Source organism: Hyla sarda, chromosome 2, assembly GCF_029499605.1.
Source record: "Hyla sarda isolate aHylSar1 chromosome 2, aHylSar1.hap1, whole genome shotgun sequence".
Taxonomy (NCBI): domain Eukaryota; kingdom Metazoa; phylum Chordata; class Amphibia; order Anura; family Hylidae; genus Hyla; species Hyla sarda.
Genome location: NC_079190.1, coordinates 64,535,032 through 64,562,505, shown reverse-complemented (window position 1 = coordinate 64,562,505; position 27,474 = coordinate 64,535,032). Strand labels below are relative to the sequence as shown.

The window sequence follows — 27,474 nt, the reverse complement described above, 5'->3', positions numbered from 1 at the left end:
GGACTGGAAACGTGTTGTTTTGTACTAATTAATGTGGAAAGTTCCTTTTCTCAACACTCCAAGTTTTGTTTACGGGGATAGCAAAGCTTCTACCGCTTGAACTGCAGCAGCAGGTCCCACTGTGATACTGAAGGCCTTCTAAGGTGTTGTGCTCTGAGCTCAACCCAACTCGGTAAGTGCAATTCTATGCACTTATGCTTTAATGTTCATGAACGTATTACACTAGGGGGCACTTATTTCCATTTTTTGTTTCCTTTTATGCAGTTAATTGATAACACATATAGCTGTTCCCAGATCCTTTATAAGACATAGAGCCTTGTCTAAATAATTATAATGACATAGAGCTGTGCCTTAAGACATAAAGCTGTGCATAGGTAATTATTAAGACATAGAGCTGTTCCTTCAGACATAGATAGAGCTGTGTCCAGATAATTATTAAGATAAAGAGCTGTGCCCAGATAATTAGCAAGACAAAGTGTTTCTGTCATTTAGAAACACTTTTAAAAAATGTTGGTTGGTCTAGGTCTCAGTCCTGAGACCCCTACCAGTCTCTAGATATAGCTTTGTGATATCCACAGCAGTGCTCTTTACTGCCTGGCTTGGCTGTCACTCTGACTCCCAAGACTATAATAGAGCCCATTTTCTGCATTAAATCTGAACAAGCACCAATTCGTGGAGTAAAGAGCGCCAACAGTAATATCTAGAGAACAGTGGGGGTCTGAGTGATCAAAACATTTGACATGTCTCCATAACATATCAAAAGTTTTTTCTAAATGTCAGTAACGCTTTTAAGGGGTATTCCGGGGAAAAACATCTTATCCCCTATCCAAAGGATAGGGGATAAGATGTCTGATCGCGGGGGTCCCACTGGTGGGACCCCCCGCGATCTCCCTGTAGCACCTCCATTCTATGTGGGGCTGCGTCTTCAGTTTAGGTAACCTCCGGGTTTCCGGGACTGGGGACGTGATGTCACCCCCTCCCATAGACATAAATGGAGGGGACTTGGCGTGACGGAGGTTTCAGAAACTGGAGACGCAGCCTCACATAGAATGGGGGATGTTTTTGCCCAGAATACCCCTTTAAGTTGTCCATACACATTCAATTAAAGTTCGTTCGTTTAGAGCGTTGGGTGCAGCGCCGGAGGATCTTGATATCACGGCTGCGCCCGCTCGTGACGTCACCTCCACGCCCCCTCAATGCAAGTCTATGGGACCATAGACTTGCATTGAGGGGGCATGGCCATGACCTCAAGAGTGGGGCATGACAATGACGTCACGAGCCTCCGCCCCACATCGCCAGTCATCCGGCACGGAGCGAAGTTTTCTCCGTGTGCCGGATGTCTGGGGTGCCGCAGCTGAGATGGATAGGGGATAAGAGGGGCGGAGTACCCCTTTAAAATTTAGCAGGCCCTTTTTCCCGACATTATCTGTAGGGGAATTGGCTGGTCCTTCCAAAACCTTTGAGTTTAAGCAACTTTTCTCTGTGTATGGGGCAAATCTTTATATGAGGAGGATTCCAACCACATGGTAATGGCCACATTGCAGCTGAATCACCTGAAGAGCCTCAGCAGCCCCAGCACAGGTTACCGCCTCCATTGTCTCTGGCTACACCCTCTGCCGGCATTTAGGAGGTTTGGTATCATAGTATATGTACATCTAGCCTTACATCTAGTGAACTCTAATCATTCTTTTCTTGTCTGCTACAAGTAGTAAATGTGAATAGCGCCAAGATAGCCTTAGAAAAATGAGAAATTTGTGTTTTTATTGGCTCCCTCTGATTTGTTTTGTTAAACAGCCCAACAGCTGGAGAGTAACCAATAAAATGAACTGTTTAATCCAGGGCTGGTGAGTACGACTGCAATGGCAGCACCAGACTGTGTCCTAAATTTCGTTGCATGCAGTACCATTCCCATTACAGTCCAGGGTGTATTAGTGAAACCGAAATTTCCAATGTGAATCAAGAGTTATTACTACAATGAATGTGTCACAAAAACTTAATAAAATCATTGAAATTTGTATTATTTGTAGTATCATAGTGTTCTGGTGATCATAGAACAGATGAATTTTTCCTAATAAAACAACTCTTGAATAGTCAGATAGACAATGGTGACAATCAGATGTTGGGACACCAGTGAGTCAGCAAGTCCTTCTCTGATCGCTGGTGTCAAACAGGAAGACAGAAGATCAGGGGACCGTAAGGAGCTGAACAGGAGCTGTGGGGGACCAGGCGTAGTTAAGTATAGTTTTATTTTCCGTTGCTTCTATGAATTTACATTTACACTGCGGACATTACGCCGGCTAAATTTTCAATGGGATTCTGCTGCTCTTCACACATTCCAAAATTGTGGCAGTGAGATTCCACCAGCAGAATAGATGTTCGTCCAAAGAATGAACATTTTAATTTTTTTAGGCAGATTTCTGCCAGACCGCATTGCCGTCTATGAGACCCCACACGCCCACACAGTCCTAGTGCAGAATATTTCAGCGGCACTTGCTGCAAGCGGACATTCAGCCAACGGAATTCTGCTGGCTGAATGTCCACAGTGTGAACAAGCCCTTACTGACTACTGAATGTTTTTTGTACATTATTTTGGGGGCAGCTATCTTGCCTAACAGCAGTAAGTGATATGCTTTACAACAAGCTCCATGGTCATAAGCAACAAAAGTCTGGAGCTGTCCCATTGACATGAATGGGAGAGGTTTCTGGGTATGCTCTGTGACCTGTACAGAGGTCATTCCAAAGGGAGGGGGAGTGCTGATCTCTGTAATTCTCTGGAAAGTGATCTGTACAAAACAGGATGTTTCTAGAAACACTAGTTTCTAGTGGTGGGTGCCCATGACCTTGTCACTGCCAGTTGTCCTTTATTGGTGGACTCTTGCAAGGTATTAAAAGGAGAAGTCTCATGTAGGACAGTTTATCCCCTGTGAGGAGACCCGGGGCCTTATACAGGAGCTAGTGGGGGGTCCCCGAAGTCATACCCTCCCGTGATTAGAAACTTGTCCCCTATCCTTTGCATAAGTGATAAATTGTCCTATATGAGGCTTTAATCAATGCATGTCAGGAAAGACCCCACATGACCTTCAACTTTGGAGATGCTCAGCTGTCTGGCTTAGATGAGATGACCTAGCCATCTAAAGGCTATCCAGGATTAGAAAAACATAACTTTCTTCCACAAACAGTGCCACACCTGTCCTCTGGTTATGTACAGTATAACAACTGTGTATGAAAGAAAGCAACAAGATTTTTTTCTAATCCAGGATACGCCATTTAACCCTTGTCAAAGTCACATGAGTGGCTCTCCAAACTTTCAGCAATAGTTGCAATCCTTAAATTTTAGACATGACTACCTGGTATTCACATAGATGCTCTAAGTTGTAATACTGAAAGTACAGAGCTGTGTCTGGTAACCAACAAAGGGGATGCAAGGCTTACTAGTGCATCCTTATTCCTTAATCATCTAGCTGATGGGGGGGGGGGGGGGGGGGGGGGGCAGCAACTACTTATATAATGTTATTAGCCATAGTGCACAGCTCTTCCATATCAGCTTCACACTCTCCCTTGTAGCTCCCGACCCTTCTCCCACCTTTCTACTCAAGGCGAGACCATTGATGTGAAGAGGGGAACTCTTATTACTGCTCAATAGATTTTAAAGGGGTTGTGCGCTGCCTTTCGGAGCTCCGCTCGCAGCGTCCGGAAGTTCATTACTCCTAACGCTGTGTGCGGGCTTCCGTGTTCGCGGCCGCCCCCGCATGACGTCATGCCCGCCCCCTCAACCAAAGTCTATGGGAAGGGGGCGCGACCGCTGTATTGGAACTAAACCAAAAAAGAGGGAGGAAAAAAAGCAAATTAGACATAATGTCACACCAAACTCCAAAAACGGGCTGGGCAAAATTATTGGCACCCTTTCAATATTGTGGAAAAATAAGATTGTTTCAAGCATGTGATGCTCCTTTAACCCCTTCAGGACGGAGCCCATTTTGGCCTTAAGGACCGGAGCGTTTTTTGCACATCTGACCACTGTCACTTTAAACATTAATAACTCTGGAATGCTTTTAGTTATCATTCTGATTCCGAGATTGTTTTTTCGTGACATATTCTACTTTAACATAGTGGTAAATTTTTGTCGATACTTGCATCATTTCTTGGTGAAAAATCCGTAAATTTGATGAAAAATTTGAAAATTTTGCATTTTTCTAACTTTGAAGCTCTCTGCTTGTAAGGAAAATGGATATTACGAATACATTTTTTTTTGGTTCACATATACAATATGTCTACTTTATGTCTGCATCATAAAAGTGACGAGTTTTTACTTTTGGAAGACACCAGAGGTCTTCAACGGTCAGCAGCAATTTTCCGATTTTTCACAAAATTTTCAAACTCAGTATTTTTCAGGGACCAGTTCAGGTTTGAAGTGGATTTGAAGGGTCTTCATATTAGAAATACCCCATAAATGACGCCATTATAAAAACTACACCCCCAAAAGTATTCAAAATGACATTCAGTCAGCGTTTTAACCCTTTAGGTGTTTCACAGGAATAGAAGCAAAGTGAAGGAGAAAATTCACAATCTTCATTTTTTACACTCACATGTTCTTGCAGACCCAATTTTTGAATTTTTACAAGGGGTAAAAGGACAAAATTTTTACATGTATTTGTAGCCCAATTTCTCTTGAGTAAGGACATACCTCATATGTCTATGTAAAGTGTTCGGCGGGCGCAGTAGAGGGCTCAGAAGGGAAGGAGCGACAAGGGGATTTTGGAGAGTACGTTTTTCTGAAATGGTTTTTGGGGGGCATGTTACCTTTAGGAAGCCCTTATGGTGCCAGAACAGCAAAAAAAAAACACATGGCATACCATTTTGGAAACTAGACCCCTCGGGGAATGTAACATGGGATAAAGTGAACCTTAATACCCCACAGGTGTTTCACGACTTTTGCAAATGTAAAAAAAAAAAAAATTTTTTACCTAAAATGCTTGTTTTCCCAAAATTTTTTTATTTTTAAAAAGGGTAATAGCAGAAAATACCCCTAAAAATTTGAAGCCCAATTTCTCCCGATTCAGAAAACACCCCATATGGGGGTGAAAAGTGCTCTGCTGGCGCACTACAGGTCTCGGAAGAGAAGGAGTCACATTTGGCTTTTTGAACGCAAATTTTTCTCTGGGGGCATGCCGCGTTTAGGAAGCCCCTATGGTGCCAGGACAGCAAAAAAAAACCCACATGGCATACCATTTTGGAAACTAGACCCCTCGGGGAACGTAACAAGGGGTTAGGTGAACCTTTCTACCCCACAGGTGTTTCAAGACTTTTGCATATGTAAAAAAAAAAAAATTTTTTTTACCTAAAATGCTTGTTTTCCCAAAAATTTTACATTTTTAAAAAGGGTAAAAGCAGAAAATACCCCCCAAAATTTGTAACACAATTTCTCCCGAGTACGGCGATACCCCATATGTGACCCTAAACTGTTGCCTTGAAATACGACAGGGCTCCAAAGTGAGAGCGCCATGCGCATTTGAGGCCTAAATTAGGGATTGCATAGGGGTGGACATAGGGGTATTCTACGCCAGTGATTCCCAAACAGGGTGCCTCCAGCTGTTGCAAAACTCCCAGCATGCCTGGACAGTCAACGGCTGTCCGACAATACTGGGAGTTGTTTTGCAACAGCTGGAGGCTCCGTTCTGGAAACAGTGGCGTACCAGACGTTTTTCATTTTTATTGGGGAGGGGAGGGGGGCTGTGTAGGGGTATGTGTATACGTTGTGTTTTTTACTTTTTATTTTATTTTTTGTGGTAGTGTAGTGTAGTGTTTTTAGGGTACAGTCGCACGGGCGGGGGTTCACAGTAGTTTCTCGCTGGCAATTTGAGCTGCAGCAGAAAGTTTGCGGCAGCTCAAACTTGCAGCCAGATACTTACTGTAATCCTCCGCCCATGTGAGTGTACCCTGTACGTTCACATTGGGGGGGGGGACATCCAGCTGTTGCATAACTACAACTCCCAGCATGCCCGTTGGCTGTCGGTGACTGCTGAGAGTTGCAGTTTTGCAACAGCTGTAGGCACACTGGTTATGTATCACTGAGTTTGTGACCTAACTCAGTGTTTCACAACCAGTGTGCCTCCAGCTGTTGCAAAACTACAACTCCCAGCATGTACGGTGCATGGTGTACGGTGACTGCTGAGAGTTGTAGTTTGCAACAGCTGGAGGCACACCGGTCGTGAAACACTGAGTTAGGTAAAAAAAAACTCTGAGTTTCACAACCAGTGTGCCTTCAGCTGTTGCAAAACTACAACTCTCAGCAGTCACCGACAGCCAACGGGCATGCTGGGAGTTGTAGTTATGCAACCAGCAGATGCACCACTACAACTCCCAGCATGCACTTTAGCTGTTTGTGCAAGCTGGGAGTTGTAGTTATACAACAGCTGAAGGTACACTTTTCCATAGAAAGAATGTGCCTCCAGCTGTTGCAAAACCATAAGTCCCAGCATGCCCATAAGGGAATGCTGGGAGTTGTGGTGGTCTGCCTCCTGCTGTTGCATAACTACAGCTCCCAGCATGCCCTTTTTGCATGCTGGGAGCTGTTGCTAAGCAACAGCAGGAGGCTGTCACTCACCTCCAACGATCCTCGCCGCACAGGTCAGTCCCTCGTCGTCTCCGCCGCCGCAGCTGCTCCTGGGGCCCCGATCCCAACAGGGGCGCCGGGGATCGGGGTCCCCAGCACCCGGGGTGCACGTCCCGCACCCGCTCACGTCCTCCAGAAGAGGGGCGGAGCGGGTGTGACACCCGCAGCAGGCGCCCTGATTGGTCGGCCGACGAATCAGAGCGATCGTGAGGTGGCACCAGTGCCACCTCACCCCTGCAGGCTCTGGCTGTTCGGGGCCGTCAGAGACGGCCCCGAACAGCATGTAATTCCGGGTCACCGGGTCACTGGAGACCCGATTGACCCGGAATCGCCGCAGATCGCTGGACTGAATTGTCCAGCGATCTGCGGCGATCGCCGACATGGGGGGGCATAATGACCCCCCTGGGCGATATGCCGGGATGCCTGCTGAACGATTTCAGCAGGCATCCGGCTCCGGTCCCCAACCGGCTAGCGGTGGGGGCCGGAATTCCCACGGGCGTATGGATACGCCCTTGGTCCTTAAGGACTCGGGATGCAGGGCGTATCCATACGCCCTATGTCCTGAAGAGGTTAAACTCCCCTGGGGCAAGTAACAGGTGTAGGCAATATAAAAAAAATCACACCTGAAAGCAGATAAAAAGGAGGGAAGTTCACTTAGTCTTTGCATTGTGTGTCTGTGTGTGCCACACTAAGCATGGACAACAGAAAGAGGAGGAGAGAACTGTCTGAGGACTTGAGAACCAAAATTGTGGAAAAATATCAACAATTTCAATGTTACAAGTCCATCTCCAGAGATCTAGATTTGCCTTTGTCTACAGTGCGCAACATTGTCAAGAAGTTTGCAACCCATGGCACTGTAGCTAATCTCCCTGGCCATGGACGGAAGAGAAAAATTGATGAAAGGTGTCAACACAGGATAGTTCGGATGGTGGATAAACAGCCCCAAACAAGTTCCAAAGATATTCAAGCTGTCCTGCAGGCTCAGGGAGCATCAGTGTCAGCACGAACTATTCGTCAACATTTAAATGAAACGCTATGGCAGGAGACCCAGGAGGACCCCACTGCTGACACAGAGACATAAAAAAAGAGACTACATTTTGCCAAAATCCTTATGGGAAAACATCTTGTGGACAGATGAGACCAAGATAGAACTTTTTGGTAAAGCACATCTTTCTACTGTTTACCAAAAACGGAATGAGGCCTACAAAGAAAAGAACAAAGTACTTACAGTGAAATATGGTGGAGGGTCAATGATGTTTTGGGGTTGTTTTGCTGCCTCTGGCACTGGGTGCCTTGAATGTGTACAAGGCATCATGAAATCTGAGGATTACCAATGGATTTTGGGTTGCACTGTACAGCCCAGTGTCAGAAAACTGGGTTTGCGTCCGAGATCTTGGGTCTTGCAGCAGGACAATGATCCCAAACATACGTCAAAAAGCCCCAGAAATGGATGGCAACAAAGCGCTGGAGAGTTCTGAAGTGGCCAGCAATGAGTCCAGATCTAAATCCCATTGAACACCTATGAAGAGATCTTAAAATTACTGTTGAGAAAAGGCGCCTTCCAATAAATGAGACCTGGAGCAGTTTGAAAAGGAAGAGTGGTCCAACATTCCGGCTGAGAGGTGTAATAAGCTTATTGATAGTTATGGGAAGTGACTGATTTCAGTTATTTTTTCCCAAAAGGTGTGCAACCAAATTTAGTTAAGGGTGCCAATAATTTTGTCCAGCCCATTTTTGGAGTTTGGTGTGACATATGTCCAATTTGCTTCCCCCCCCCCCCCCCCTTTATTTGGTTTAGTTCCAATACACACAAATGGAATAAACATGTGTATAGCAAAACATGTGTTACTGCAATCCTTATGTGTATGGCCAGCTCTAAGATTAGGATAACAGTAATATTATCAATCCATAAAAAAGAACATATAAATTAATCAGGGTTTTTATGACTCTTTAATGTACAAAACTTATAAAATGTATGAAACATGTATAAAGCTGCACAAACACACACATACAACACATATATACATATACTACAAGAAAAAGCAACACAAAAGAGATATCCATCTGCTGCACTAGGAAAGAGAAGCAGGTGCCCACAGCTGGAATTTTATGGATTGCGAATGGATAAAACCCATGGAGTGGTCTTTACAAACTCGAAAAAATTCCACACAAAAACCATGCATGAAGGAAGCCTAGATGTAGTTATTCCTCTACACCAATGTACATATTTAAAGGGGTACTCCACCCCTACACATCTTATTTCCTACACTAGGATAGGGTTAAGATGTCTGATCGCCAGGGTCCCGCTGCGATCTCTCCTGCAGCCCCTAGTCATCTGTAGCACGAAGCCGAAGTTTACTCACGATGCAGGGGACGGCGGTTCGTGATGTCACAGCCCCGCTACCTTAAGGCAAGTCTATGGGAGGGGACATGGCCGCAGTCACTCCCCGCCTTAGACTTGCATTAAGGGGCGTGATGTCACGAACCACCGGGCAGGACAGTCCATTATTTAGCATCGTGAGTCATCAGGCACGGAGCAAACTTTGGCTTCATGCTGCAGATGACTAGAGGCTGCAGGAGAGATCACGGGGGTCCCCAGCGGCGGGACCCCTGCGATCAGACATCTTATCCCCTTGGATAGGGGATAAGATATCTAGGGGTGGAGTACCCCATACACCATACAATGCTCAATGCAAGACTTTCTGTTAAGACCATTTATTAAGTATGATTTTTTTTCTTCTTTCATAATTCATATAGTCTCAGACATGCATGGCCAACAATCTATTGATTTGCAGCTAGTGACAACCACCAACAGGGTCCCAAAGGTGGAACCCCACCTATTAGTCATTTATGGCATAGCCTGTGGATAGGTACTTGGCAATCTGATGAGTTAACAGGGTTATTGAAGATTAGAAAAAAAAAGCAAAACAGCACCTCATCTGTCCTCAGGTTGTGTGCAGTATTACAACTTGGCTCCGTTCACTTCAATGGAACGGAGCTGCAATACCGCACACAACCTGAGGACAGATGAGGTGCATGTAATGTAAACACTGAAAATAAATTCTACAGGACACTCCATTATTTTGAACCCGACAAATACTGACCGAACAACATATAAGGCTACGATCACATGATGTATTTTTTTCAAGGGAAAAATAAGTTGGACTACATTTTCAACAGTGGTCAATACAGATTAGCCCCATTCAATGGGGTCAATCGGCGTCCTGCTTCTCTAACTTGCATGTCTCTTATTTAAGTGTTTTTGAAGTGTGCGTTCCAAAAAACATGCGCCACAATTCACAATGTGACTGCGACATGTAATCCCCCTGAAAACAATGGGGGCTCATTTGTTTTTTCTTGTATTTTGGTGTGGTGTACTACATGGACCTTTAGGGTCTATTCACATGGCAGAATTTCCGCTGGCGGAATTCTGCCTCAAATTAAAGCCAAAGCAGAAATTCAGAGGTGTGAATGGGAGTGCGGAATCCCATAGAAGTCTATGGGCTTTAATTTGAGGTGGAATTCCACAAGCAGAAATTCTGCCGTGTGACTAGACCCTTAGGTTACAAGGGTGAATGAGACATAAAAAAAAAAAAAACATCATGTACGCGATACATTAAAGGGGTACTCCACCCCTAGACATCTTATCCCCTATCTAAAGGATAGGGGATAAGATATCTGATCGTGGGGTCCGGCCTCTGGGACCTCCTGCGATCTCCGTGCAGCACCCGGCATTCTGAACATTATGTTCTGAATTCTTGATGCGGGTGGCCATGGTTGTGACGACACGCCACACCCCCTCTAATCATGTCTATGGAGTATAATGTTCAGAACACCGGGTGCTGCACGGAGATCAAGAGGGGTCCCAGAAGCCGGACTCCTGCGATCAGACATATTATCCCCTATCCTTTGGATAAGATGTTTAGGGGCAGAGTACCCCTATAATAACAGCCAATCAGATTGCAGCATTTTTTTATTTTTTACTTCTTCAGGGAATCAACAGCACAGGACTTATCATCGGTTAAAGGGGTTATCTAGGAAAAAACTTTTTTTTATATATCAACTGTCTCCAGAAAGTTAAACAGATTTGTAAATTACTTCTATTAAAAATCTTAATCCTTTCAGTACTTATGAGCTACTGAAGTTGAGTTGTTCTTTTCTGTCTAAGTGCTCTCTGAGGACACATGTCTCGGGAACTGCCCAGTTTAGAAGCAAATCCCTATAGCAAACCTCTTCTACTCTGTGCAGTTCCCGAGACAAGCAGAGATGTCAGCAGAGGGCACTGTTGCCAGACAGAAAACAACAACTCAACTTCAGCAGCTGTTAATTATTGAAAGGATTAAGATTTTTTTAAAGAAGTCATTTACAAATCTGTTTTTTCTGGAGCCAGTTGATATATATATATATATATATATATATATATATAAGTTTTTTCCTGGAATACCCCTTTAATATCGACAACGGTCGAAGCATAGGAAACTGCTCCACGCATAGGGCCGCAGTTTTTTTTACATGTTCTGAGGTCAGCTCTACAGGCCCAGGGACAAGTACTGCACCTAAGTCTTGCTGTATAACCCAAGAAAACTCCCTAAACATGTCAGACTTATCCACAGGCCTCTATTCACCTCACAAAAGGACAAAACGGTGTCCTTTTGCATACAAGCAGCCTGAAGTATGAAGGAGACACAGAGATCTCTGCCTCCCAACAGTATGAAAACAAGGGGTGAGATTCAGGGTTAACAGTAACTATAATTGTTTTGTTTTTTTGTTTTCCAATCCTAAATTTTTTAACTATAAAAACTTTTTTTTCCATGATATATAAATTGATAATTAAAAAAAAAAATCGTGGTTCTCATAAAAGGAATCAAGGGACCCAATAATATCTCCATAAAATGTTGCACTCCCTTATACTTCATACAACATACACATTTTAGTTTCAGATAAAAGAATGAAAAAAAGTAAAAAATAAAAAATCTGCTGAAGTCTACGGTTCCAGATAGTTGCTAACTAAAAGTTGCATCTGTTTTGTATTTCTTACCTCCGATCCCTTTATCGACATAAATCCTCACCTTGGGGGTGGGCAATAGAGATGAGCGAACTTACAGTAAATTCGATTCGTCACGAACTTCTCGGCTCGGCAGTTGAGGACTTATCCTGCATGAATGAGTTCAGCTTTCAGGTGCTCCGGTGGGCTGGAAAAGGTGGATAAAGTCCTAGGAAAGAGTCTCCTAGGACTGTATCCACCATTTCCAGCCCACCGGAGCACCGGAAAGCTGAACTCATTTATGCAGGATAAGTCATCAACTGCCGAGCCGAGAAGTTCGTGACGAATCGAATTTACTGTAAGTTCGCTCATCTCTAGTGGACAACAATAAAAGCGGATGCCGAACAACGGTCTATTCACCAGTGTTTCCCAACCAGGGTGCCTCCAGGTGTTCTAAAACTACAACTCCCAGAATGCCTGGACAGATGCTGGGAGTTGTAGTTTTGCAACATCTGGAGGCACCCTGGATGGGAAACACTGCTCTATACATACACATGACTGTTTTCTGCCAAACAGAATCTAACAGGTTTGGACAGCACAGGGTTAAATGACTATATAGAGCAGTGTTTCTGAACCAGATTGCCTCCAACTGTTGCAAAACTACAACTCCCAGCATGCCCGGACAGCCGTTGGCTGTCCGGGCATGCTGGGAGTTGTAGTTTTGCAAAAGCTTTTCTTTCAGATCCTGGAAAGAACCTGAAAAGAACATCCCATATTACGTAGATGATATAAATATTTCTCTCCGTCATCCTGTGGAGGACAATGAACGTTAGGCTATAGATATTACGGGTGGTAAAAACACATAGTGCACAATAAAAGACTTCTTGTACGTGATACGCATCTTGCTTCATTTCCCATCTTGCATGTAAGTAGTTCTAAGAACTCCAGGCCTCTCCATTAGTTTCGTCATTAAATAAATATATGTATATAAAAAATGGAGGTCAGCACGCAGAGTCTATAGCTAGTTCATCCTACAAAGGAATCGCGTCATAGTGAAGCTCCTTGAAATGACTGCCGCTGCTCGAACGCCTGGCGACTGAGAAGCTGCTGCTGAGTCTGGAGAAACTTGACCACTTCGGGACTCCTCAGAAGAGACTGGTGAATGGGAAGAAAAACATAGTGCAGTCAGGAAAACATTGAGTCAGAGCAGAACGCTGCAATGTACCGAGTCTGTACATCTTCAATTATAAGACTAAAATACACAAGTTTATAATACACTGTATATTAGAGGTCGGGCCCTGACTGCCAAAATAAGGTACACCGGCTGCACTGGAGGGCTTTATTTACATTGCGGATACTCACATAGAATGATTATATAGTTCCTTTAAACCTCCTTATTTTCTGCCATCTATAAAGCTCCAGGATATTTCCCATAGCCGAATACTGGATGCAAGACTTTGCCCACCAAGTACATCAGTTACAACAGGTTTCCACGCATTTATCACCCCAACTTTTCTATTCATCTCTCTATCCACCGTCCAGCTGCTTCCATGCTCCTCTTCATCAGCTCTCTCTCCATTCCTCATCCCACATTGAGATCATCTCTTGATTGATCCTTGCGTCACTGCTATTGATCATAAACTGGTTTCTATCCATCTCCTCACCACATCCGATCCTTTTTCCATATATCTGCTTGTTTTATCCTCCTGATCCATCCATATTTCTAACAGCCTCTGCATCCATCATCGTTTCATTTCTATCTACTTTGTCAGCCATCATCTCTCCATCCATCTTCCCACCTTTTCTATACAGTCGTCCCTCAACTTACAATGGCCTCAGGTTACAATATTTACAATTAGGGATGTCCCGATACCATTTTTTTTTAAGACCGAGTACCGATACTTTTTCTTGAGTACTCACCGATACCAATTACCGATACTTTTTCTTGAGTACTCACCGATACCAATTACCGATACTTTTTTTAATGTCATGTGACAGGGTTTTTTTCCTTAAGGATACGTTCACACGGGCGGATCTACAGCGTATTTTATGCTACAGATCCGCCGCTGAAGGAACACTACGTGGTGCCTTTAGATATGCCTGCTCGGTGCGACAATATGCCGCTATGAGCAGACACACTGCGATGTGTGAGTCGCAGCGTGCATGCGCAGTTTACTCTCACTTCGCGGCCGCTCTCGGCCTAGCTGATGGAGCAGCGATGTGTGTGAGTACACAGCGACTCGCACATCGCTTCAGTGTGTCTGCGGCGTTTTGCCGCTCCGAGCAGGCACATCTAAAGGCAGCATGTAGCAGTCCTTCAGCGGCGGATCCGCAGCGTAAAATACACTCTGGATCCGCTCGTGTGAACGTACCCTTAATGGGGAAAAAGGGGTGTTTTTTTTATTTTTATAAGAGAAAGGGCTTTTTTTATATTAAAAAATATATATATTTTTTTAACTTTTATTTTAACTTTTTTGAAAAGAGGGGCGATTCAAATTTTTTATTGGGAAGAGGTTAATTCACATTTATTATTCCCCCCCTCCACACTTTTTTAGTCCCCATAGGGGACTATTACATGCAATCTGAATGCATACACTGATCAATGATATGCCATAGCATAGCAGTGATCAGTGTTATCGGTGCTCCTTTACTAATGCCTGCTATGGCTGGCAGCAGTAAAGGAGCGACGATCGGACGCATCTCTGAGCTAACTGGCAGTACATCTCAGGACTTTTAGATGCCGCGATCAACTTTGATCACGGCGTCTAAAGAGTTATTGCTGGTCCCGGCTATGATGCGCACTCTAACCGGCAGGTATCAGGGACATTTGTCCAGCCCATTTTGGAGTTTGGTGTGACATTATGTCCAATTTGCTTTTTTTCCTCCTTTTTTGGTTTAGTTCCAATACACACAAAGGGAATAAACATGTGTATAGCAAAACATGTGTTACTGTAATCCTTTTCTGTGAGAAATACTTCATTTTCTAGAAACATTTCAGGGGTGCCAACATTTACGGCCATGACTGTATGTAAGGATTTGCTTTATCTATATTAGTTATCTACTTATTTTTTTTTCATTTTGTGGCTTCAGAACCATTTACAAGGTTTCTATAGAGTTATGGTCTCAACATAAAATTGTCATCCAAGAACCAATATTGTAACTTGGGGGACCACTATATAGAGATAGATATCCATACATACAAAGCCTAGGTCCCCAACCGCTCCAGATTGGCTTCATCAGGTCTCCCAATTTCCCTTCTTCCGAGAACCCTTGAAGCAGGACCTTCCCGCTCAGCCAGTCACTGTCCACAGTGGTGTCCCATTCTGGCAAGTGATAGCCTGAGCCCAGATCCTGTATAAAATACTCATTTCGGAAGCAGAAAGAAAAGTGAAGATTGGGGGACTGGGCAGAGCCTAACAGGAGCTTCAGGGGACAGAGGCTGGGTGAATATAGGTTTCTTTCTCTATTCCCTTTTGCCCTGTCCCCCCGCCAGACCCCAACTTTGCTCAGCAATGGGTTAAGAAAATCAAGTACAGGTCAAGGACAGGTGGGGAGGGTGGGAGAACGGATGATACAATGAGACACTGACCTGTTCTACATGACCCTCCTGTGCGGGAGATCAGCAGGCTGGACAGTGCATTGTGCCAACACATTAGCAATCATATTTCGGAAAGATATATCTATAAAGTAGCAGTAATATAACCTAATATTAACACTTACCAGTCTTTTTTGGTTTAGTACTTGTTCTAGTAATGTAGGACGAGGGGGACGATCACCGACTGATCCACTCCTTTGTTTCGTAAGAGACACAGAACAATCTGCAGTTTCCTAAACATAAAAAAGGAAAGTCTCAATATTCCAGAGGTATCCATGGGCCGGATTCACACGTTACAGCAGATTTATACATCTGTATTATTGACACAGGTCTCCAAAGACCACGTTCCTGATTCGTCAGGACTGCACATTCAAGCTAGGTGGAGTTTGAATGGAGAGGCCGTCATTTTAAATCAATGGAGGAGAGTGGTTAGGTTACCCATAGCAACCTATCGGATTTCAGCTTTCATTTTTTTAGGTCTTTTTCAAAATAAAAGCTGGAATCTGAGTGGTTGCTATGGGCAACTGCAACACTGCTTCTTTGCACATGTTTTCATAAATTTCCCCCAATGGCACTAACAAAAATAGTTAAAGTGAACCTATTATTTCAACAAACTTCTCACAGTATTAGTTGGGGTGTGTGGTTGCCAAGACCCCCACTGATCGCTGAAGCTCACGGCTGTGCACGTTGTATCTTAATTTCCGCTCTGTGGAATTAAAGTGAACGGTGTACGGAACTGCTGAAAGTTCCATTGATTTCCTTTGTGATTCCACATACTACTCCCTTTAGCCAAAAAGTGTGTAGAGGGAAAATGAAGGAGCACAGCACTTGTAAGCACCTGCTCTGTCCCCTCATTCTAGTGATCGGTGGGGGTCTCAGAGCTAATTAGCATACAACTTTGAAAGTTATTTTCGTAACTATCGCTGTCGACCCCAAGGACATGGAAACATGGTAAGCAAGATGATTTTACCCTATATAACCTGCTGCCAATGGTTATATAGGGTAAAATCTGATGACAGGTCCCCTTCAGATGTTTAACAAGCGTGTGCTCAGTAGTCCACAATATATGAGTGGCTGCTATGGCCTGGTCGCCTACCAGTGATTGGCAGCGTTCTGTCACCACAGATCACAGACAGAACCCCACTGATGAATATCAAAGACCAGTGTTTACCAAACAGTGTCCCTCCAGCTGTTGCAAAACTACAACTCCCAGCATGCCTTTGGCTGTGGGAATTGTAGTTTTGCACCAGCTGTAGACACACATTTGGAAAACAATCTGTATCACGCTAGTGTGAACTCTGCCGTCTTTTATAAAAACATTTGACATGTTGCTCAGACATGTGAAAAGTTTAGACTGCACCGGGTCTCAGTTGCGATTGTGGGTTATAAGCTAGTGAAGTGCGCGGCGGTATGCCTCACTCCCTGGCGGTCAGTCAACACTGAATGATTCACCATAGACTATAATGTAGTGAATGAGTCAGACAGAGCGGCTGGATCCCCAGGAATGGACACCCAAACAGAAACTTATGTGGGACTCAATGAAAACTAATGGGGAGGAGTCATCAGCACTGCAGGGGAGGAGTCATCAGCACTGCAGGGGAGGAGTCATCAGCACTGCAGGGGAGGGGTCATCAGCACTGCAGGGGAGGGGTCATCAGTACTGCAGGGGAGGAGTCATCAGCACTGCAGGGGAGGAGTCATCAGAATCGCAGGGGCAGGTGCCTAGAGCAGCCAATCAGAGGTCAGCTGTCCCCAGTGGTTGGCACACACCTCCAGCTTGCTGGCACAGGACATGGCCTGGTCGCTCTTCTTCTTGTTCTTGTATTTGTCCTTGTACATCTTGTTGCGGTGCTTCTTACACATCCAGGGTTTGCGCTGTTTGGCCACCTGACTGGTGGTCTCCAGGCAGCCCTGGTAGGTGCACGTCTTGGTCACCACTGTGTCATTGTCCCCAGAGTTGTCGTCGTCCTCCAGCTCCTCAGGGCTGGCCGTGCTGTCCCGGGGGTCGGAGGTGTCCAGTGCTTCCCCGCTCTCGTCCTCCGGTTCTGCGGGCAGCATGGTGTAATACAGCACCCGGGTGTCTCCATCCGCCCCATACTGGCCGTACCCACTGCCGCCCTCTCGGTCCGCCTGCTCCTGGTCTTCGTCATCCTCTTCCCGGGACGCGGACGGCTGCTCCTCCATATTACCACCGGCTACTGTCAACCTTAGCGCGGAACCGCTTTGTTTACTTCCGGCTGCCACAGTGCTTACTGCGCATGTGCGTCTCAGTCATCCGTCTAGTCACCTCTAGATTGTGATTGCTGTGCTGACATCTAGTGGTCAGTGTGAAGACTGCAGCGCTTTATGACTTTTTCTCTCTCCTTTTTGACTGTATTTGTTCTTACATGACTATGTTTTTAACCGTTTATAGTCGGGAAGCCTTTCCCAAACATCTTCTTTATAAGGGCTCACGATGGAGACCATAAAAACTCTTTATAGATATATATTTATAGATAATCATTGATACCGGGCAGGATGGATCATGCTTTCATGTTTATGAGATATTCTCTCCCTGCCATCTGAATGTCACAGCTGGAATCGACACTCATTAGAGCAGGCAACATTCTTCTAGTATTCCACTATCCAACTTTGACGATCCTGTGTGAATTGTAGCCTCACTTTTCTGTTCTTAGCTGACATAAGTGGCACCCTGTGGTCTTCAGCTGCTGTAGCCCATCTGCCTTAAAGGAGATCTGTAGTGCAATATAACTTATCCCCTATCTGAAGGATAGGGGATAAGTTATAGATCGCGGGGGGTCTGAGCGCTGGATGAGGTCGCAGCAGTATGCTGGAAAGGGGGCGTTCCGTCCCTGCATGACGCGGTGGCCGACACCCCCCCTCCATGTACCCCATAGAGAAACATGGAGGGGGCATGTCTGCAGCGGCTTTCTGCTGGGGAACTTCACTTCCTGCAGACTGCCGCGGCCCCCGCCAGGAGATCCACGGGGGCCCCAGCGCTCAGACCCCCCGCGATCTATAACTTATCCCCTATCCTGGATACATTATTTTGCACTGGAGTACTCCTTTAAGGTTTTATGTGTTGTGAGCATAGAGATGGTATTCTGCTTACTTTGGTTACTTTGAGTTACTGTTGCCTTTCTGTCATCTTAAACCAGTCTGCCCATTCTCCTCCGACCTTTAAAATCAAGAAGGCATTTTCCTTCACACAACTGCTGCTCGCTGGATATTTTCAGTTTTTTTGGTCCAGTCTCTGTAAACCCTAGAGATGGTTGTGTGTGAAAATCCCAGTAAATCCTCATACCAGCCCATCTGGCACCAACAACCATGCCAAGTTCAGAGTCACTTAAATCCCCTTTCTTCTCCATTCTGATGCCCGTTTTGAACTTCAGCAAATTGTTTTGACCATGTCTACATGCCTAAATGCATTAAGTTACTGCCATGTGATTGACTACTAGATATTTGTGTTAACAAGAATATGAACAGGTGTACCTCATAAAGTGACCAGTAAGTGTATATGTATAATTGGGAGGCTGTATAGTAGGACCAGATCCATTAGATTCCCCCCCCCCCATGTAGACTGAATGGGGTTCTACCAACTTGCAAAGTTATCCCCTATGCACAGAATAAGGATAACTATCTGGTTCTAGGAGATCCGACTGCTAGGAACCCCCATGATCTTGTCAGAATAAAGGGGAGGGGTGCACATGTGTGTCACCACTCCATTCATGATAGATGGGAGCTTGCCAAGTATAGCATGCGGATTTCTCCATGCCTCCCATAGAAAATTAAAGGGGTACTCCCGTGGAAAACTTTTTTTTTTTTTTTTTAAATCAACTGGTGCCAGAAAGTTAAACAGATTTGTAAATCACTTCTATTAAAAAAATCTTAATCCTTCCAGTACTTTTTAGTGGCTGTATACTAAAGAGAAATCCAAAAAAGAAATGCATTTCCTGTGATTTCATGACCACAGCGCTCTCTGCTGACTTCTGCTGTCCATTTTAGGAACTGTCCAGAGGAGCATATGTTTGCTATGGGGATTTTCTCCTACTCTGGACAGTTCCTAAAATGGACAGCAGAGGTCAGCAGAGAGCACTGTGGTCAGGACATCACAGGAAATGCATTTCTTTATTGGATTTCTCTTTAGTATACAGACCCTAAAACGTACTGGAAGGATTAAGAGTTTTTAATAGAAGTGATTTACAAATCTGTTTAACTTTCTGGCACCAGTTGATAAAAAAATAAAAAATAAAGTTTTCCACGGGAGTACCCCTTTAACCCCTTAAGGACCCTTGACGTACGCATATATCATGACACCCTGGTACTTAAGGACCCATAACGTATGCGTACGTCATCGAGAATTCCGGTCCCCGCCGGGCGGGGATCGGACCGGAATGCCTGCTGAAATCATTCAGCAGGCATCTTGTGCCAATGCCCAGGGGGTACATTAGACCCCCCCATGTCGGCGATCGCAGCAAATCGCAAAGGAATTCACACTTGCGATTTGAGCGATTCCAGGTCATTCCGGGTCTATGATGACCCGGAATAGAAGGGGGATCGCGGTTGTCTAAGACAACTACGATCCCCCTGAAGTGATAGGAGTGAGCTGGCAGGGGTGCCACCCCTACTATCCCTGCTATTGGTGGTCTAGACGCGACCACCAATAGCAGATCGGGGGCGGGGGGGTTAACTTTCGTTTTCCCCGTCCTGCCCACCCACAATAGGCGGGGCAGGACGGGGAAACGACGGAGGACCGGCGCCGAAGATCCACTTACCGGTCCGGGTGGGCGTCGGAGGCAGCGGGTGACGGAGATCGTCGTGCGGCGATGTCGTGCGGCTGGATCCGACGGAAGCCGGTGAGTTGCCTAGCAACATCTGGAGGATACAGTTTGAGACCATTATACAGTGGTCTCTAACTGTAGCCCTCCAGATGTTGCAAAACTATGGCTGGGAGATGGAACAGTGGTCCGTGAAAATGAAAAATTAAATTTTTCATTTGCACAGCCCAGTGTTCCAAAGATCTGTCAAACGCCAGTGGGGTGTAAATGCTCACTGCATCCCTTATTAAATTCTGTGAGGGGTGTAGTTTCCAAAAATGGGGTCACATGTGGGGGGGGTCCACTGTTCTGGCACCACGGGGGGCTTTGTAAACGCACATGGCCCCTGACTTCCATTCCAAAACATTTTTTTCCCAAAAACTCAATGGCGCTCCTTCTTTTCTGAGCATTGTAGTGCGCCAGCAGAGCACTTGACGTCCACACATGGGGTATTTCCATACTCAGAAGAAATGGAGTTACAAATTTTGGGGGGCATTTTGTCTTATTACCCCTTGTAAAAAAAAATATTTGAGGGAAAACTAGCATTTTAGGGGAAAAAAAAAATCATTTACACATCCAACTTTAACAAAAAGTCGTCAAACACCTGTGGGGTGTTAAGGCTCACTGGACCCCTTGTTACGTGCCTTGAGGGGTGTAGTTTAAAAAATAGTATGCCATGTGTTTTTGTTTTTGCTGTTCTGGCACCATAGGTGCTTCCTAAATGTGACATGCCCCCCAAAAACCATTTCAGAAAAACTCACTCTCCAAAATCCCACTGTCGCTCCTTCCCTTCTGAGCCCTCTACTGCGCCCGCCGAACACTTTACATACACATATGAGATATTTTCTTACTTGAGAGAAATTGGGTTAGACATTTTAGGAAGATTTCTCTCCTTTTACCCCTTGTAAAAATTCAGTAATTGGGTCTACAAGAACAAGCTATTGTAAAAAATGAAGATTTTGAATTTTCTCCTTCAATTTGCTGCTATTCCTGTGAAACACCTAAAGGGTAAACAAACCTTTTGAATGTAATTTTGAATACTTTGAGGGGTGAAGTTTTTATAATGGGATCATTTGTGGGGTATTTCTAATATGAAGGCCCTTCAAATCCACTTCAAAACAGAACTGGTCCCTGAAAAATTTCGATTTTGAAAATTTTGTGAAAAATTGGGAAATTGCTGCTATAATTTGAAGCCCTCTGATGTCTTCCAAAAGTAAAAACATGTCAACTTTATGATGAAAACATAAAGTAGACATATTGTATATGTGAATCAATATATGATTTATTTGGAATATTAATTTTCCTTTTAAGCAGAGAGCTTCAAAGTAAAAAAAAAATGCTAAATTTTCAATTTTTTCATCAAATTTTGGAATTTTTCACCAAGAAATGAGGCAAGTATTGACAACATTTTACCACTAACATAAAGTAGAATATGTCACGAAAAAACATTCTCGGAATCAGAATGAAAGGTAAAAGCATCCCAGAGTTATTAATGTTTAAAGTGATGAGCAAAAAATAGCCGGGTCCTAAAGTGAAAATTGGCTGGGTCCTTAAGGGGTTAATAGAGCGGTCTATTTATCTGTTTTGTGCCTGGGGATTCTCTCTTACAGCATCATAGCAAGTCCATAGGTCTTCAAGTAAAAGTTACTTCAAGGTAGGAAGTCCTGCATGGGGTATTTGTTCTAATTTTACTTCTTATGGCACCAGGTCATGGTTATTGCAAAGTCCTGGCATTTCAAATCCTCTGCACTTCCCAGGGCTTCCACACTCCTGCTAGTCTACTCCTCCTAGTCTACTTTTATTCCATACTGCACTGCGTTTGTCTATAGCAGTGGTCTTCAACTTGCGGACCTCCAGATGTTGCAAAACTACAACTCTCAGTATGCCCGGACAGCCGTTGGCTGTCCGGGCATGCTGGGAGTTGTAGTTTTGCAACATCTGGAGGTCCACAGGTTGGAAACCACTGGTCTATAGTTTGCTATGTAGATGGCAAGTCCTGCATCTCAAGGGGAAAGGATTAGATAATGGGTGAAAAAGTTGCAAAACTTTTGCGCATCCCCTCTAGATTCATTTAAGAAAACAACTTGAACATAAAGTGGCATGGTTTTTGCGTAGTGATTTATTATGTGTGACTTTTCAATAGGGCTGGGCGGTATACTGGTTCATACCGAATACCGAAATTTTTGTGCTGTACGATATGAATTTTAACCCATACCGCAATACCGGTTTGGCCCCTCCCCCTCGGGAATGAATTATCAGCCAAGCACTGCGCTGTCCCCATATGGGGGAACTAAACATATGTGACCCGCGAGCGCTGTTCTGCCCCCCCCCCCAATTAATTATTAGCCCAGAACTGCGCTGTCCCCATCGGGGTACTACTCACGTCATCCGCAAGCGCTGCCCTCCTCGTCCTCCTGTTTGTTGCGGCCGCCAGCGCTGACACTCTATACCATTTCTCTATACTGTATCCCTATGCCCGAGCTGCAAAACGTAAACGAAATAAACTTTAACTCACCTTCCCCGTCGGTCTGGACCTGCTTCCTAGGGAATGGAACGTCGGAGAGCAGTCAGCCTATCACCGCCCGCAGCGATGTTCCGCCTCAGCCGGTGATAGGTTGAGCCCACTGTCATGTAAGAAGCTGGCTTCTTACATGACAGTGGGCTCAGCCTATCACCGGCCGAGGCGGAACATCGCTGCGGCCGGTGATAGCCTGAGGGCTCTCCGACGTTCACGTCCCCAGGAAGAGCGTAAGGCCAACGCAGGAACATGCTTTAAAGTTTATTTTTGTTTACTTTTTGCAGCCGGGGCATAGGGATACAGTATAGAGAAATGGTATAGAGTGTCAGCGCTGGCGGCCGCAACAAACAGGAGGACGAGGAGGGCAGCGCTTGCGGATGACGTGAGTAGTACCCCGATGGGGACAGCACAGCAGTCGGCTAATAATTAATTTGGGGGGGGGGGATATTGTTACATACCGTGGAACCGCCATAAGTTACAAAAATACCGCAATACACATATTTGGCCATACCGCCCAGCTCTACTTTTCAAACTGTCGCAAATTTTTGGCCCAAACATTCCCATTTTTGCGCAATCTCACCCCAGCTCAGACCAAACTTGTCTACATCTAAGCTACTCTGCTATTTATGAAGAATGTGCACCTCTTAAATAAATGTGGGGGAAGAACACATGACATATGTCTGGAGAAATGGGGTAAAAACAACGTGATTTACACGGACAATGACAAATTGCCCCGTTTGTGTGCAGACGTTGTCAGCTTGAGATGTCATATGATTGGGAGCAATAATGATTCATCCTTTCCGTCTGAGTTTCTCTCTTGGGTCAGGGAACAGTTAATTGACACATTTGACAAAATGGAATCTGCCGGCCAAGAGAGCGATAGGTGACAGAAGAGCGACCTTTCCATAATCCTCACTCTGTTCCTCTGATTTAATGTTACTCTCAGAGGGCGAGATCATTCTGTATGATTGTGATGATGATTCTCCTGATGACTATTATCTGTTCACAAGGATAAGGTTCCAAAATGAATTAAAGCTGTGAACATTACAGTCATGTCAGAGGTGCGAGCCCGAAGCCTATGAAAAAGAAGCTTTACTATTCACTGTAAATAAAGAAAAGATGATTTCCTCACATCCATTAATAAACAGGAATTTATCAATGTTTACACAAGAAAACTGTTCTGAAATGCTCTAAATTTTTGCACAAAACACAGGAAAAGTTATACATTTTGGAACAAAATGGGACTTGTGCAAAAATGTACTACTTTTTTATGCCCAAAACAGGACTTGATAAATCCTCCCCATATTGTTTCAGACTTGACATTTAGTGACATCCTTTTGCATCAGTTTTTCATCTGTTAACTGTGAAAAAGGCAGCCACCTACAAACTCCCGCAGCCGGGGGTACTACTATTCCCATTATGGAAAAGACTAGTTTCCATGATAGGAGTAGTAGTTTCCCCGGCTGCGGGAGTCTGCAGGAAGCTGGGGAGACTACATTAGGGCTTGTACTTCTACCCCCATTATGGAACAGAGTCTGTTCCATGTTGGGGGTAGTAGTACAGGGACTGAGTGATTGATCCATGCGTGGACATATCGCCTGTGCAGCCAGTTCAGCTGCACAGGGGACACACGTGAGCAGCGGCATAATAGCGCTGCAGGCACTTTAGACAGTGAGCCTGCCGGCCGACCCGGGTCTGATGAGGGACGTCGCGCAAGTGACGTACCTCCGCAGACCTGCGCAGGAGGATGTCAGTGACGTCACTCAGCAGGCCGCCTCCGGACAGGAGAAGCACTTCGCAGGCCAGGTAAGTGTTTCAGTGTGTGTGTGTGTTTCTATGTGTGTGTGTCTGTCTGTCTGTGTCTGTGTGTTGAGGGGGGGGGCTATGTTACCTTATGTGGGGAAACCGCTACCTAATGTAGGGAATCTATGCTACCTAATGTGGGGAATCTATGCTACCTAATGTGGGGAATCTATACTACCTAATGTGGGCAAACTATGCAACATAATGTGGGGAATCTATGCTACCTAATGTGGGGAAACTGCTACCGAAAGAGGGGAAACTATGCTACCTAATGTGGGGAAACTATGCTACCTAATATGGGGAAATTATGCTACATAATGTTGACAAACTATGCCACCTAATGTGGAGGGCCTGAATGAGCTGCGGCATATGGGGGGGTCTTAATAAATAATTAACAACTGATATTAGGTGGGTCCTTGTTACGCCTAGCGCTCCGGGTCCCCGCTCCTCCCCGGAGCGCTTACGGCATCTCTCTCTCCGCAGCGCCCCGGTCGGTCCCGCTGACCGGGAGCGCTGCACTGTCATGGCCGTCGGGGATGCGATTCGCACAGCGGGACGCGCCCGCTCGCGAATCGCATCCCAGGTCACTTACCCGTCCCGGTCCCCTGCTGTCATGTGCTGGCGCGTGCGGCTCCGCTCTCTAGGGCGCGCACGCGCCAGCTCCCTGAGACTTAAAGGGCCAGTGCACCAATGATTGGTGCCTGGCCCAATTAGCTTAATTGGCTTCCACCTGCTCCCAGACTATATCTGATCTCTGCCCCTGCACTCCCCTGCCGGATCTTGTTGCCTTAGAGCCTAGTGAAAGCGTTACTGTGTTGTCCTTACTGTGTACTTGACCTCCTGCTATTACCTTACTGACTACGATCCTTGCTGCCTGCCCCGACCTTCTGCTACGTCTGACTTTGCCTCTGCCTAGTCCTTCTGTCCCACGCCTTCTCAGCAGTCAGCGAGGTAGAGCCGTTGCTAGTGGATACGACCTGGTTGCTACTGCCGCAGCAAGACCATCCCGCTTTGCGGCGGGCTCTGGTGAACACCAGTAGCCTCTTAGAACCGGTCCACTAGCACGGTCCACGCCAATCCCTCGCTGACACAGAGGATCCACTACCTGGAAGCCGAATCGTGACAGTAGATCCGGCCATGGATCCCGCTGAGGTTCCCCTGCCTTCTATCTCTGATCTCACCACGGTGGTCGCCCAGCAATCCCGACAGATCGCCCATCTAACCCACCAGCTGTCGGAAGTGTCCACCACGGTGCAGCAACTTCAGTCGCAACTTCTGCCTCTGCTACAGCAGCAACCATCTCCTCCGCCAGCTCCTGCACCCCTTCCGCAGCGAGTGGCCACTCCTAGCCTCCGCTTGTCCTTGCCGGACAAATTTAATGGGGACTCTAAGTTTTGCCGTGGCTTTCTTTCGCAATGTTCCCTGCACTTGGAGATGATGTCGGACCAGTTTCCTACTGAAAGGTCTAAGGTGGCTTTCGTAGTCAGCCTTCTGTCTGGAAAAGCCCTGTCATGGGCCACACCGCTCTGGGACCGCAATGACCCCGTCACTGCCTCTGTACACTCCTTCTTCTCGGAAATTCGAAGTGTCTTTGAGGAACCTGCCCGAGCCTCTTCTGCTGAGACTGCCCTGCTGAACCTGGTCCAGGGTAATTCTTCCGTTGGCGAGTACGCCATACAATTCCGTACTCTTGCTTCTGAACTATCCTGGAATAATGAGGCCCTCTGCGCGACCTTTAAAAAAGGCCTATCCAGCAACATTAAAGATGTTCTGGCCGCACGAGAAACTCCTGCTAACTTGCATGAACTCATTCATCTAGCCACTCGCATTGACATGCGTTTTTCTGAGAGGCATCAAGAGCTCCGCCAGGAAAAAGACTTAGATCTCTGGACACCTCTCCCACAGTCTCCATTGCAATCTGCGCCTAGGCCTCCCGCCGAGGAGGCCATACAAGTGGATCGGTCTCGCCTGACCCTGGAAGAGAGGAATCGCCGTAGGGAAGAGAATCTTTGTCTGTACTGTGCCAGTACCGAACATTTTTTGGTGGATTGCCCTATCCGTCCTCCACGTCTGGGAAACGCACGCTCGCACCCAGCTCTCGTGGGTGTGGCGTCTCTTGATGCTAAGTCGGCTTCTCCACGTCTCACGGTGCCTGTACGGATTTCTCCTTCAGCCAACTCTTCCCTCTCAGCCGTGGCCTGCCTGGACTCTGGTGCCTCTGGGAATTTTATTCGGGAGTCCTTGGTGAATAAATTCCGCATCCCGGTGATCCGTCTCGTCAAGCCACTCCACATTTCCGCGGTCAACGGAGTCAGGTTGGATTGCACCGTGCGTTACCGCACGGAGCCCCTCCTAATGTGCATCGGACCTCATCACGAGAGAATTGAGTTTTTTGTCCTCTCCAATTGCACTTCCGAAGTTCTCCTTGGACTACCCTGGCTTCAACACCATTCCCCAACCCTGGATTGGTCCACAGGGGAGATCAAGAGCTGGGGTTCCTCTTGTTTCAAGGACTGCCTTAAACCGATTCCCAGTACTCCCTGCCGTGACCCTGTGGTTCCCCCTGTAACCGGTCTGCCGCCCTGCCATAAGAAGTGCCTCTCCCTCCCTCCCAGTCCAGTCAGGCAAGCCTCGGTGCCTCCCCATGGCCCCCGTCCTGGTGTCACACTGCCCCATGCCAGGCCTCGCCCTCTGCCCTCCCTCCCCATTCCCACTCCTGCTGTACTGCCTGCCCTTGAGGAAACCCTCCATTCTTTCCCGGTCTCCTCATCCCAGGGGAGGCAGTTACTGGGCAAAGAGAAGGGGAGACCTAAGGGGGGGGGGTACTGTTACGCCTAGCACTCCGGGTCCCCGCTCCTCCCCGGAGCGCTTACGGCGTCTCTCTCTCCGCAGCGCCCCGGTCGGTCCCGCTGACCGGGAGCGCTGCACTGTCATGGCCGTCGGGGATGCGATTCGCACAGCGGGACGCGCCCGCTCGCGAATCGCATCCCAGGTCACTTACCCGTCCCGGTCCCCTGCTGTCATGTGCTGGCGCGCGCGGCTCCGCTCTCTAGGGCGCGCGCGCGCCAGCTCCCTGAGACTTAAAGGGCCAGTGCACCAATGATTGGTGCCTGGCCCAATTAGCTTAATTGGCTTCCACCTGCT

General features: G+C 46.2%; 1 protein-coding gene across 1 annotated transcript; it reads right to left on the bottom strand.

Moving 5' to 3' along the window:
* Positions 1-11,910: 11,910 nt before the first annotated feature.
* Positions 11,911-17,435, bottom strand: RFXAP (regulatory factor X associated protein). Its single transcript, XM_056560351.1, has 3 exons — positions 16,963-17,435; positions 15,318-15,425; positions 11,911-12,752 (listed from the first exon to the last, which is right to left on the bottom strand). The coding sequence occupies exons 1-3, from the start codon at positions 17,374-17,376 to the stop codon at positions 12,645-12,647; spliced, it is 630 nt and encodes a 209-aa protein (XP_056416326.1). The 5' UTR covers positions 17,377-17,435; the 3' UTR covers positions 11,911-12,644.
* Between the last annotated feature and the right edge of the window lie 10,039 nt (positions 17,436-27,474).

Bases quoted from the DNA above. Each gene is read 5' to 3' on its own strand.
- RFXAP (XM_056560351.1), bottom strand. From the start codon at position 17,376: ATGGAGGAGCAGCCGTCCGCGTCCCGGGAAGAGGATGACGAAGACCAG. The intron at 15,426-16,962 runs GTGTGTGCCAAC...TTTTATGTTTAG, and splicing joins CCTGTGCCAGCAAGCTGGAG to GAAACTGCAGATTGTTCTGT. The intron at 12,753-15,317 runs GTAAGTGTTAAT...CCCATTCACCAG, and splicing joins TACTAAACCAAAAAAGACTG to TCTCTTCTGAGGAGTCCCGA.